Source organism: Ambystoma mexicanum, chromosome 10 (genome assembly GCF_040938575.1).
Source record: "Ambystoma mexicanum isolate Mex_15411 chromosome 10, UKY_AmexF1_1, whole genome shotgun sequence".
Taxonomy (NCBI): domain Eukaryota; kingdom Metazoa; phylum Chordata; class Amphibia; order Caudata; family Ambystomatidae; genus Ambystoma; species Ambystoma mexicanum.
Window position 1 is genome coordinate 1439866258 of NC_090932.1, and position 14329 is coordinate 1439880586.

Genomic DNA, 14329 nt, shown 5'->3' on the forward strand with positions numbered 1-14329 from the left:
GTTGTGAAAATACTTCTGCAGTGAAAAAGTCGCCAAGTAAAAAGCAGCACAACAAATGCAGTTTTCAAGTAGCCAAAAATACACTGCTCCAGATTCAGTGTTTAGAGTTAAGAAGGGTTTAGCAGGCCTGTGATTCACTGATTTAGAGTTAGGCTAGCAGTTAAGGTACGGATGTGGGTTAGAGTAAAGATTTTTAGTAGAATTAGAGTCATAGTGGTTGTGCGAGGGCTTGTGATGTTGATGTTGGGCTAGTGCTTACAGTAGATTAAGTGTCTGTCAGTGTAAGTGCTAGGGTAGGGTTTATGGTAAGGCTAAGTCTAATAGTGTAATGGATTGGCTACATATTAAAGAAAAGGATCAGGAAATTGGAGAGGGCTGGTTTTGTTGGCAAAGGATAGGAGTTAGGATAAAGCTAGGAGTTAGGGTAGAGTAAGAATTAGGATAAGTGTTAGTTGTGGGCTGGGGTAAGGCTAAGGTTCGGATTAGAGCAAAGGTTTGTGTTGGGGCCAGGGCTATTGAATTTGTGGCGAGCCGGTGATGGGGTTGGAGTTAGGTTCACGGTTCGTTATTTGGTGTTTTGTATCGCGTCACGTACAAATAACATGTTTTAGCGCAGCAAAGGGGTTAGTTTTGGATAAGATTTCCTGGTAAAATAAGGTTTGTAATTAGTTTTGGGGTAAAGTTTAGGAATTAAGAGAGGGTGATTGTGGAGGTAACAGTTTTTAAAAATATCTTTTTTGGTGACTTTATTACTGGCAACATTTTCACACTTCATTATTTGTATTGAGTGACTACATTTTGAGAAACATTTTGCTTGTGACATATTAATATAAAACCCTTCAGCCAACACAGAAGGTTCAGTTAATCTAGTCACCCTGGACTGTGCATGAAGGAAACCTTCATTCGTCAAGGCAAGATCTCTTGTATTCAGAATGCAGTGCTTCTCTCTCAAATCACATTCTTACCACAGCATGGGGTTCACAGTGGCTCTTGAAGAGCCCAGGCTTTTATGTTTTTCCTCTGGTGACACTTGAAATGAAACTGTTGCAATGGCATCTGGCTCTGAATTGAGACAGGTCATTGGAGTCGCAGTTAAAGAAATATTGATTCCTCCCTCAGTGGCTCATTCCACCAAATTGCATTATCAGAAGTATAATCGTTTGGAGGCGGTTTGTGGAGGATGCTCTGGTGCTCACACATTCATCCATCATACACCCCATTAGTGAAGCTGTTTGCAAAGATGGAGAAAAGCCCTTGGATCATCCATTGGGAAATGTGAGTGTTGGGAAATGAAGACAGATGTTTAGGAGTCAGCACTACTCCTGGGGACTCGAGGAAAGAAACAGTATTAACTGGTCCTCATGTTGCTCTTTAGACGCTGATGAAACAAATGAGAATCTTAAGCCACCTAGTGAAAACACAGTGAAAACTCATGCTCGTATGGGTATGCTGAACGCTGAGTAATATACTTATCTGGGGATTCGGATCCAGTGAGCTATCATTCTCTATTGCCTGATCCCAAATGGCTGTCAGTCCTCTTTATAATCTCAGGCTTTGTGGACATGGGACGGGCCAATTGCCATTATTGAAACCCAAACCACACGTGTTAAGAAAAGTTGAAAAGACAGAGATAGATGAAACCATCAGGGAATATCCAATCACAAAGCAATTTTATAATGGAGAAACTGACCCCAGAGCACTAATTGGTCCAATTACTCCAAGAGCGCACCTATACAAATAGGCAGAAGTCTTCTTCGGTTGAGGTTGTGAGGATGGAACGTCTCCGAGCGAGCTTTTGTTGTAGTTAGAGGAGGGGGATTGTAGAGCCAGCAAAGTAAGAACCTGTGTTTGAATAGTAAAATAGATCAACTATATAGAAAGGCAAAGAACAGAAGGGGGCTGGAAAAAGTGAACCACACTATAGAACTGACTAGGTTGAAGGCGAAAGTCTGGACTCCAAACCCTGCTTAGTATTGGGGCCCAAAGGCTAACAATGAAACTTGTCCTTGACCTGTGAAAAGCCGGAAAGTAACCAGCTGGGACTCTAGCCCAGACACTGGTAGCATCAGCACAACTACCAGCCCCATTAAAGAAATTTGCAATCTTAGAGAACCCAGGTAAGGGGTGAGACAATCCCACCCAGAAGTACCTTGGTATGGGGGAGAATTTCTACCCAAAGGTACCCTCAGGATCTTGCCCCTATAAAGCTGCTCAAGAACCCCCTAGGGCAAAAAGAGAACCAAAGGTGGGTTGCTCTGTTTGCAGATTACAGGCTGTCGCAACCCAGTAGGTGATGTAAACATGGGATTGTCTGACCAGCCAAGATGAAGGCAAAGAAGTGTGTTCAGGCATGTCATAAGACCCCGAGACTGTGAGTTATTCCAAGAATATACTGGCTGCGTAGGCTCCAGGAACATGTGCCTGAGATTAGGAAATGGACGTTGGATTTAAGATGGTAGGGCCTTGTTAGAATAGACCCTCATTTGTTAGGTTGAAGTTTGCCTTCCTGACACATTTTTCTTATAGAAGCTTCAGATTGTGTGAAATATTGTCTCCCTTAGTTTCTGTAGATGTTTCTCACCCTACCCTAACTCTAGACCTTTATGAGGAGGTAATACAAGGCTCAAGGAATTTCAAGCCAGGGAAATCATTCTATTCCTAGATAGGCTTGACACAGAAGAGAGATGCTGAACTTGGGGTCTTTCATTTTAGCCAACGGATAATGCACGCAAGACCCCTTTGGTTAGAGGAGACACTTTGTTATACCAATTAGGCCAATATGCTTTGTTGGTCCTCTTGTCCTTACTACCGTCACCCAGTGTTATTTTTCCTTCAAAAACTAATTTTCCTTGCATAGAATTGTTCTCTTCTCCTATTTCATGATGCCCAACTGATTTCCCGGAATTCGGGGTATGAATACTATTTTCGAAGGGATTGTCTCCTCCGACGTATTCCTCATCTTAGATATCTCCTTCCAGCTCTGCTGGCCTCGGAAAATTTTTTCTCTCTAGAGGGCGCTGCGCGTCGACGTCCTTCGAGTCAATGTCCCTCGACAGCCGCGGTATCGACGTCATCCTGGCTATAAAGGCCGCGCGCAGCGCCCGTTGCTCAGTTCCGTTTTTCCGCGCGTACTCAGTGCCTCGGAATACCGTTGCTCAGTTTTGTCAGGTTAAACCTATTTACCTCGAGTTATTCGATCCGGCTTCAAAAAATGCCGAGATTGTGGGAAAAAGATGTCGCTGACTGACCCTCACAGAGTTTGTCTGTGGTGTTTGGGAGCTGAACACCATTGTTCGGAGTGCGAGGACTGTATGTCCATGACAGCTAAGGCCCTGAAGGAGCGTAGGGGGAAGCTGGAGAAAGGTAAGACTTTAAAAGCTTCTTCTTCGTCGACGAAGTCGAGACATTCGTCTCCTCGTCACCATTCGCGCTCCAGATCTCGGAGTGGGTCTCATCACTCCTCGAGATCGAAGCACTCCAAGAGGAGATGTCGAAGATCCCCTTCTCCGTCTTCCTCTTCCTCTGTTTCGCCAAAGAGAATCCCGTGCCCCACGAAACATAGTTCCCGGGCTGAATGGGAGGAATTCCGCAAAAATATGATGAGCATCTTCGAGAAAGCGGCCTCGACCCCCTCGAAGACTGCCGAGAGCGATGCTCTGGTCGAAAGACCCAAAGGTCAAAAACGCCGCGAGTCGCAGTACCCGGCGAAGGAAACCTCTCAAGCGCGTCACGAACCCTCGAGCAGGACTATGACCTCCAAACCATTCTTGAAGGTTCCGTCGACGCCGTCGACGAAAGTTCCGTCGAGGACGATGTCTTCGACGCCGTTGTCGAAGGGACCTTCGACACACGAGTCTGTCGACTCGACGCCAGCTTCGACACCGGTGTCGACGCCAAGAAAAGTCACGGTTACGACACACCCAGTGTCTATCCCCAGGTCCTCGACGTCGATGGCTTCGAGATTGTCGAGTAGAATCCCAATTCTGTCGAGGTCTTCGAGGCCTCTGCCTTTGTTTTCGACGCTACGCTCGAAGCCTTCGGCGTCGACGACATCGACGTTTTCGAGGCCGATTATGACAAGTTCGGCACCCTCTGCCTTGGAAATAGGGTTTACACCCTTTATGAGTTCAGAACAATTGAAAACTATGTCCTCAATATTGGAAGAGGGTGAATTGTCTGAACAGGAAGACACATTTGAGTTGCAGGGACCTGTAACCCCAATTAGAGAGGAATTTTCCTCTGAAGAACGCAGGTTAAAGGATCTTCATGATTCCTTACATGAGGCAAGTGGGTTAGACACCTCCCCTGAGGTGGAGTTTGCTAGGCCAGACCCGGGGGAGCATGCTGAAACCCCCTACAGAGCCTTAATGGCCAGGATCACAGAGTTTATGGGGTGGTCTGCACCTTCACAATCTTTCCAACAAGATGACCTCACGGATATTCTTGACAAAGGCCCACAGGAGGATCCTGTGGTGCCTTTTCATAAAGCTCTTCAGAGGAAGATCATGACAAACTGGGAAACCCCATATGTCGTACCAGCAGTAAATAAAAAACTGTCTACAAAGTACAGGGTATCCTCTACAGACCCGGAGTTTTTGTCTAAACACCCATCCCCAGAAAGTCTGGTGGTACAGGCAGCATCCTCTACCGATGTCAAGACGGCTTATCCTACCGTCCCACAGGACAGGGACGATAAAAAATGTGATGCTATGGCAAATAAAGTCTTTTCGGCATGTAGCATGGCGTTAAAATCTGTTAATGCTACTTGCACCCTTGCTAGATTCAGCCATACACTTTGGGAGTGTGCTTCTACAGCGGCTGACTGCATCCCAGAGGGAGAAGAAAGGGATGCGTTCCTGAATATTATACAGGACGGTAAAGACGCTATGTGCGAATCCCTCCAGACGGGCATTGATTCGGCTGACAGTATCAGCAGAGCAATGGCGGCAAGTACAACAACCAGGAGATTCGCTTGGTTGAGAAAGTCTGGTTTTGCCCCAGATGTGCAAGCCAGGCTCTTGAACATGCCATTCGATGGCTCTTCTTTGTTCGGGAAAAAGGCGGATGACAGTTTAGAGAAACTGCAAACTGCAAAAGCAGCAGCAAAATCCCTAGGAGATGCAATCCGTCAGACAGCTTTTCGTCCCACAGGAACCTCTGCGAGGGGCAAGTCCTTTCGCTTCTACTCCGCATTCGGAAGAGGTAGAGGTCAACCGGCTCAAAGGGGACAAAGAAGAACTACCCGAGGTGGACGAGGTAGATATTCAAAAGCCGCAGCAACAGCAGGTGCCTATTTACCATCGGCATCTGCATCAGCCGCCCCAAAACCACTTTGAGGACTTCCCTCACAGGACACCTGTAGGAGGCAGGTTGACTCAACATCTGGCGGTATGGCAGGCTATCACGTCAGATGCTTGGGCATTGGAAACAGTTGCCCAAGGTTACTGCCTACCTTTCCTACGTATACCTCAGAGTCATCCACCGGGGATCAGCTCTCAGAAAGCTCCAGATCCGCTCCTCTTGCAGGAAATTTTAGACCTGCTAGAGAAAGGTGCCATAGAACCGGTACCTGTAGCGGAGAGGAACAAGGGCTGGTACTCCCCTTACTTTCTCATTCCGAAGAAAGACGGAGGACTGAGACCCATCTTGGACTTGCGAGCATTGAACAAATTCCTCGGGAAAGACAAATTCAAGATGGTCACTCTTTCTCAGATCCTCCAGGCCCTTCAGTTCCAGGACTTGTTGGTATCTCTGGACCTTCAGGACGCTTATTTCCATGTGCCTATCCATCTCAAACAGGAAATACCTGAGGTTCGCAATTGGCAACTCTCACTATCAATTTCGAGTGCTGCCATTTGGGCTGACCTCCGCCCCGATTGTCATCACCAAGTTAATGTCGGTAGTGGCGGCAAGTCTAAGGAGGGAAGGGATTCACGTCTACCCCTTCCTGGACGATTGGTTGATCAGGGCTGTTTCTTCGGAACAAGCTCAGATCCAGCTAAATCACGTGTGCCACTCCCTTCACAGACTGGGCTTCTCCCTCAATTTAAAGAAGTCACAAATGATACCATCGCAGAGACTCCAGTTCATAGGAGCGATCCTCGACACTTCCCTGGGAAAAGCCTCGCCACCAGAGGTGAGGGCTCAAGATATTCTACAGATGGTTACCAAGTTCCAACATGCCCAACATCTCCCAGCCTTTGACTTTTTGAGGTTGCTAGGCCTCATGGCATCCTGCATTTTCCTAGTGCCAGAGGCTCGCCTGAGAATGAGATCCCTCCAGTGGGCACTGAGGACTCAGTGGTCACAATTCTCAGGGAGAATGACAGATCTTCTTCAGGTTCCCGACAGAGTAGCTCGAGACCTTCAGTGGTGGGCCTGTCAGAAGAACATTCTGAAAGGAGAACAGTTTTGGCAACCCTGGCCAGAGATAACAGTAGTCACGGATGCCTCACTCACGGGGTGGGGAGCCCACACCAACGACTTGACCATCAGCGGTCGTTGGTCTCCATCGGAGTCCAGACTACATATCAACCTGTAAGAGCTGAGAGCCATCAGACTTGCGCTGAAGGCGTTCCTGCCAGCTGTACAAGGGAAAAACGTCCTGATAATGACGGACAACACGGTGGCCATGCATTACCTCAACAAAAGAGGAGGCGTAGGATCACTACCCCTGTGCAGAGAGGCGATGCAGCTCTGGTTTTGGGCAATCCAAGAAGGAATCTCTCTATCGGCAGTTCACCTAGCCGGAGAGAAGAACTTGACAGCGGACGCTCTGAGCAGGCAGAGCACAGTCTCCCACGAGTGGGAGCTAGCTCAGGAAGTCCTTCAAGAGATCTTCGCCCTTTGGGGAACCCCTCAGGTAGATCTGTTCGCCACCAGCCTCAACAGGAAATGCAATCTGTTCTGCTCAAGGGAATTTCCCCCGAGAGGAGCTCTGGGAGACGCATTCATAGTGGACTGGGAGTTTCCGCTTCTGTACGCGTTCCCACCGGTCCCTGTCATTCCTCAAATGATCAGGAGGTTGAGAAGATTCCGGAGAACTATGATCCTAATTGCCCCGGATTGGGCCAGGAGAACGTGGTACCCGTACCTTCTAGACTTGTCCATCTGCCCTCCAATTCGACTTCCACTCAGAGAGAACCTACTCTCACAGAAGGGAGGTCAGGTTCTCCATCCAGGCATCAAAACCCTCAACCTTCACGCTTGGCTTCTGAAAGGCTGAGGTACAAGGATTGGGACCTCCCTGATGATGATATGGAGGTGTTGCTTTCGGCAAGGAGGCCAGCAACAAAGTCTTTATACCGCTGCCGTTGGAACAAATTTTGCAGCTGGTGTAGAGAACAGAATATCGACCCTTTTTCATGTGGTACACCAATGGTTTTGTCCTTCCTACTATATTTGGCAAATTCAGGCCTTCAAGTTGGCACCATTAAGGGCTATCTCGCAGCGCTATCCATCTTTAAGCGCACTGCGGAAGAACCATCCTATTTCAAGTTACCCTTGGTAATACAATTTCTTAAGGGGTTAACCAATGTTTATCCCCCAAGACCATTCCAAGTTCCCCTATGGGATTTAAACTTAGTCCTAACTTTCCTGATGGGCACACCTTTTGAACCACTCCATTCTTGTTCGTTAAGATTCCTTACCCTTAAAACTGTTTTATTAATAGCACTTACATCTGCTAGAAGGGTGAGCGAATTACAAGCTCTTTCTTGTAAACCCCCTCACACTATCTTTCACAAAGACAAAGTTGTCCTGCAAGTGAAGCCTAATTTCCTCCCAAAGGTGGTTTCTGAATTCCATATCACTCAGAAGATTACTCTACCATCTTTCTATCCTCCTCCTCACCCGGGGAAAGAGGAAGAGAGGTTACACAGGCTAGACCCTAGAAGGGCTTTAAGTTTTTACATCAGTAGACTAGCCAGGATAAGACAGGCAGACCAGCTGTTTGTAGGTTACACAGGTCACAAGCTGGGGTTACCAATAACTAAGCAGACCATTTCCAGATGGATCATTCTAGCCATTCTGGAATGTTATAAATTGGCAGGAAAAGAGCCCCCTCAAAACCTTAGGGCTCATTCGACCAGAGGTATTGCAGCTTCATGGCCCTCAAAAGAGGTGTGCCGGTTAAAGACATCTGTGCGGCCGCTACATGGTCGTCTGTCCATACCTTTACACGATTTTACAATTTGGATTCCTCCTCCAGTCAAGAGACTAAGTTTGGAAGGGCTGTACTGCATTCTATTCATCAATAGAAGACAGCATGAAGTCAGTACTCCCTCCTCCAATAATAGAATACTGCTATGGGAGCATATCTAAGATGAGGAATACGTCGGAGGACACCATCCCTTCGAAGAACAAGTTACTTCTTACCTTGTAACGTTCTTTCGACGGGATGTTCCTCCGACGTATTCCTCATCGACCCTCCCATCCATCCCCGCAGTTCTACTTCCCTTGTTGTTGCAGCTTACGCTCTTCAGGGTGATTAGTTTAGTCCAGAAAGCATTATTGTGGGCTACAAAACGGAACTGAGCAACGGGTGCTGCGCGCGGCCTTTATAGCCAGGATGACATCGGCGTCGATACGGCGGCTGTCGAGGGACATCGACTCGAAGGACGTCGATGCGCAGCGCCCTCTAGAGAGAAAAAAATTTCCGAGGCCAGCAGAGCTGGAAGGAGATATCTAAGATGAGGAATACATCGGAGGAACATCCCGCCGAAAGAACGTTACAAGGTAAGAAGTAACTTGTTCTTCTTGGTGTGAGAATGGCGAGTTTGGAACTCTTAGTCAAGTAGCATCACATATACTTTCACTAGGAGTAATCTTTATAGTGCTGAAGTCTTTTCTCCCTCCGCTAAAGAACAGTTTCCCATTTGGTCACAAGCAAATATGACTGCAGTATTGTACAGGATGGTCCTCACTCTCTGCTTCCTTGCACCAGAGATTTTGGATGAGACGCTTCTGTATCACTCTTGACTGTGCATTTGAAGGGCATCAGAAATGTCATAGTAGAAACTGCTAGTGGACTATGTTGTGCCCTCATAAGTCGGCCCTCAACCCAACAGTGTCCCAGATAATTGTCATGAACTAGGGCCAACCGGATATTGTTTTTTTCCCCCAACACACCAGAATGTTCATTTTCACCAATAATATTACCCTATGATTCTCTCACACAGTTTGCTAGAAGATATTCTTCAAAATTGGTCAAAGACGACCCTGGATTCCTTTCCACCAACTCCTCTGATTCTGAGAACACTTTGGAAGTTCGGGTCACCAGTCCGTTCTTCTTTAAATTCTGGTGGTCCCAAACTGGCCTAGCCAGATGTACTCTTCAGGTACCTTTAACCCAACACGTGCCAATTTATTGACACTCCCTCAAGTGCCAGATCTCCCTACTCAGCAGACTGGGTACATTCTCCACCCTCCCCTAACATGTCTAAACCCGTGCTCTTTTTCGTGAAATATTAGTGTATGCTCCCATTCGTATTTCAGTGGAACATGTGACAATCCTTGCTGCAGCAGCAAGGGTCCCACCTGTAAACAGTACATAAATACATTGTTTTTGCTAAGCTAAAAGGTAAGCACACTCCTTGCTACCTAAGACAATATAATATCATGGCCTTTGTTCATTTATGTTTTACTAATGTGATGGGGAACATGGATGGGTCTTCTGTTGGTGTATTTTATGAGTATGTGTTCGAATTATTTTCTTTTTAAAAATTGTGGGGGTAAACCTGTTTTAAGGTGAGTTTCTATGTTCTTTTGACTGATGTCATACCTTCATGCTTTTTATCTTTCAGCATTGAAGAATTGACATGTGGTGGAATGGTCGAACAAGTTCAGGAAGCCTTTGGAGAGACCATGACTTCAGTTGTTTCACTCTGTGCACGTTACCCGATTGCCTGTGCAAACAGCATAGGCCTTTTGTGCACTATTCCTTACACAAGGTAATTAAACCGAGACTTACTATAGGGCGTTGGCTACTATTATTTTGTCTGGCCATTTTTATTATGATGCATTTACATTATTTTAGTACCGTTCAAGCTTTACATCAAAGAAATAAAATCCCATTGGCTGCAAATATCTGAAAGCCTACTGTTAAAATGAACAATGTCAAGTGCCATGAGGTTTTTTGCATCACAGTCACAAATCCCGCCACCCAGATTGCACTACTATTGGTGTAGAAAACATGGCAAATGGACCCTTCCCCTCTTAAGCCAAGTACAGCAAGATGCTGACTGTTGACTTGATTCTTGGACAGAGTGGCCCTTCATCTAGGAGGCTGGTTTGCTGAGAAGGCAAGGAGCATGACAAGTAGTAGATAGGGCAAACCTACCACAATTTTGGCTACACACTCGCCCACATTCAGTCCCCGGTTGTGGGCAGGGCTGAGGCATGAAAGCTGGCAGCCCTATGGAGCAGATTTCCAGAAACGCGTAGGCACTGTGGAGCCCAGTGTATTATACTTACTGTCTCAAGCTTGGTTTGAGTTTATTTGTATCGCCCTTTGGGGTGAGACGGCAACTAGGCCAGGATGGCAAAATACAAATCATGCGGGCTCAATTAGGTTCTGAGGGTAAACAAATCTAAGAAAAAAAAATGGGTTGTCAGGTTTTTTACAAAATGCTTATTCAGTCTGAATTGATCAAAGCCATGGTTTATTGTGAGTTCCAAACAGTTGATCCAGCGAATGAGAATCTTCTGTCACGTCTAGACTTGAACCTGGAGGGAGGGATGTTCGTAAGAATTTGACCAAGGGAACACAAAGAACAGGGCTGAGCGGGTGAGGGGGTAGGTAAATGTATTATTTTAGAGAGATGGGGGTGGAGCCAGCTCATGGACACTTTAGAAACCATACAGGGAGCGAGTTTCTAAGGAGTAGTGACTCATTTTATAGGGCTGTACATGTTTCTAGCTCCTTTCTCTCCTACATATTAGTTCTCTAATTTGGTTATTACCTTCCCCTCTCCTGTTGTTGGCTCTCACTACCTTGTTTCTCTATTTCCCTCCCCATGTTCTTCCCCCTATGATTATAAAGTGCTGTGTTGCTGCCTGAAGCTATGTCCGCCCTCAGTAAATACCCTAATAGTAAGAATAATAATTAATTAACTTGATTTTCTACACAAAGCAGCTCTGATTGTTTAACTGATTCTAAAGTCAAGTGTTGGTGCTTTTTAGCCAGAGCACCCCAAAAGTGAATGGATATAGAAAAGTAGTGAATGTTTTATTATAATACTTACCTTTTGGTTTTTAAATTGCTAAGAGTTTGGCAAAGGTCTATATAAAAAGTTGTATTTTTATACAGTCTAACTATCTTGCGTTGAGTACTTTGTGCTTAATCGATCTAAGCCTTGATGTTCATTCACATTACCCAGCTAGAGTTTGGCTAGACATTAGTGTTTTTACCTGTTCACCAGAACAGGGTGGCCTCTTAGAATCTGTCCTTGGGGCTGATTTTGGAAATCATCATGACTTGTTTACAGAGATTGTATTTTTTAATGATGGTGCGATGTAGAAAATATTTTCTCTATCCCTCTATTGTACTCTCTCTCGCTCTTGCTCCTCTCTCCTGGATTCATTTTTGGGTGCAAAGGGGTTGTAATAGAGTCCTTCATTATTAGGCACACACTGTGTGATATTTCTAACAAAAGTACTCCAAGGTCCTGAGCCCCTATATTCATGGAATATTCAAGTATGCAGGCAATAATGAAGACGTGTAACTTTAAGTCACAGGAGAGGCTGAATTAATATCTTGACCACGATCTGCCTCTGCCCTCTCACACTTCTTCGCACCTGATTAAACTCCCAGTGAAAAGAAAAGTGAGGAGTCTTTGCGAACGTACTCTTCTTCAAGGAAGAGGCACTGCATATCTTTGCCCCACTGGTTGAAGTGAAACCACAACTTTGCAACTCATTTAGGCAAGTGGAAATCCTGCCTTATTTGACATCTTCATCCGGTCCGAATGAGTGATGAGGGTTTACTAGCAGGCCCACCTCTTCTGAATCTGCCAAAGGACAGCTCTCATCTATACCTCGCCACTCTATGCCTAAATGCATGGTGCTGAGAAAATGAGCATCTCTGGTGCTGTTGTCTCCAGTGCATCACCCTCCAGCTTCTTCCTCGGTACAACATCTGCCAGTTTGAAGCGGTCGCTGGCAGACCGATTTGCACCCACATGTAACCTTGTCATGTCATGTGTCATACCTTTGGACAAGCATGAATCCAATTACTGTTTGCAAAGCATTTTGTCATGATGCCCACTTCCTGATCCTGGGAGTGTGTGGGGGTGTGCCACCCGCTACTTGATGTGGGGCTGTGGCAGTATGTGGAGGATAATTTGAACTCACTCACTGCTCTATGGGCAAGAGGCAGGGTCTTTTCACACCCTGGCCCTACAAGATGACGGCCTATTGAGCAGGAAACCAGAGCAAGGCTACCATGCCATCGGCTCAGAAGACCAGAACATGTAGATTCTTAATCGTAATATTAAATCGGAGTAAAGCTCATCCAGGCTTCCCATAACAGAAGGAATGTTTGTTAAGGAGACAGAGAGCGACAAGCCAGGCTACAGGCAAACTGCACTAGCCCCGCTCACAAAATTCTATTTATGCTTTTCCACCCATGAGTGAGAAACAAATTCAAACAGCCTCTTGTTGGCTCTGCCCGCCCCTCATGGAGCCGAGCCGTGTTAACCGCTGACTTCACTCACCTGTGGAGCCAATCCTGCACTTCCAATAATATTGCACAAATGCAAATTATTGCAGACTTTCCCTAATAGCAAAGACAGAGTGCCAGGTTTGCCAGGCTCGGGACTGGTTCCAGGCAGGCTGTGCTGGTGCATAAGGTGGGGAGATGCTTTTCGTTCACCGGCTACCTGAAACTTATTTATTTGCATGTATAAAGTGCTTACACAGCCCATGGGCATCGGGACGCTGTTACAAGCTTGGTTACATTGGCCCTTACCTAAGTTACAATATTCATGAATGGTTACAGTATTGGTTACATAGGGCAGCAGGGTTACATGTTGAGCTGCAGTCATGCACAGGATACAGTTGTTTGGTTAAGGACACCCAAGTCAATATGATATGGTTGTTATACATTGAACAACTATCAGCATGGGGTAGGGTCTTAACAGTTGTGTGGGCAGTTTTAGGCAAACAATCTAGTTTTGATTGCCTTGCGGAAGGTGAGATGAGAGCGTTCAACTCTGATGGCCTGAGGTAGGGAGTTCCAGTGCCTGGAGGCAATGAAGGGGAAGCTAACTCCACCGCCTATAGCACGTTTTATTCTAGGAACAGGCAATAGATTGGCATATGGTGTTCTTATGGGTCTTGCCGTAGGAGGCAGGATGACTCTGTGAGAGAGGTATGCAGATGCGGTGTGATGGATGCATTTATGCTTAATGGCGTGAACGCGCTGGCGGACAGGCAACCAGTGCGTTTGTTGTCTGGCTGCTGAGGATAAGTTCTCTTTTGGAGATGCCCAGTGCTGGGCACAAGGTGTTATTTGAATAGTTGGTAGTTTGTCTAGATTTTTCGTTGTGGTTGCTATGAGGAGTACATTACAATAGTCCAGCCTGTAAGGGCTTGCGCAATTGCCATACAGTTTGTAGTGGAGAGGAACGGTCTGGTGGCATTGAGGAGTTTGGAGTATTAGGCTGCAGAGGTGGCGATTGCGCTGACTTGTCTAGACATAGTGAGGTTAGAATCTAAGTATACTCCCAGTGTTTGGGCTGAGTGGGAGACTGGCATGGTGATTTTGTCGATGGTGAATGTTTGGTACTGGTCATCCTGGTACTGGTAACAGCTTAGGGAGGTTTAGTAAGTTTGTTAGAGGTTGCCTCTGTCTATTATGTGCTGCTGTTTTTCTTAATCACCCCCCCCCCCCAATGAATCTGAATAACTGAGTTACAGATGGATAATGCTTCCTCATGCTAGGATGGAGGGGGAAGGGTCACAGTGCCTGATTGTGGTATAATCTTGCTGCCATGCAGTATAGAACTGCCAAGTGTTCTTTAACTGCCTTTCATCTGAAAACTTTGAAGGAACAGGCCCTTCCTGCAAAGCACCATTAGAGGGCTCCCTACAGACTTTTTACAAGTTGACTCTTCATTGGGAAATAATTATTCAATTAATTGCATACTCCCCCAGATTCCTCATCTGATAGATATCCCTTCCAGTGTCAGCTGCTCAAACATTTTGACAGGGGTGTAGTGCGGCTCGGCTTTGACTGTGAACTCCATTTTGACTCGGCCGGGCGACTCCAAACATTATGTCAGCAGTACATATATTGCGTCATTGTTCCCCTGTATCTGAGTCCCTTTTT

General features: G+C 46.1%; 1 protein-coding gene across 8 annotated transcripts in view; it reads left to right on the forward strand.

The window, feature by feature from the left end:
• Nucleotides 1–14329, forward strand: part of HECTD4 (HECT domain E3 ubiquitin protein ligase 4) — a 4298785-nt gene that overhangs the window by 1479026 nt on the left and 2805430 nt on the right. For all 8 annotated transcript variants that reach the window (XM_069619495.1, XM_069619492.1, XM_069619493.1 and 5 more), the window contains exon 33: nt 9804–9950. In XM_069619495.1, coding sequence (XP_069475596.1) covers nt 9804–9950 — 147 coding nt within the window. The remainder of the gene's footprint in view (nt 1–9803; nt 9951–14329) is intronic.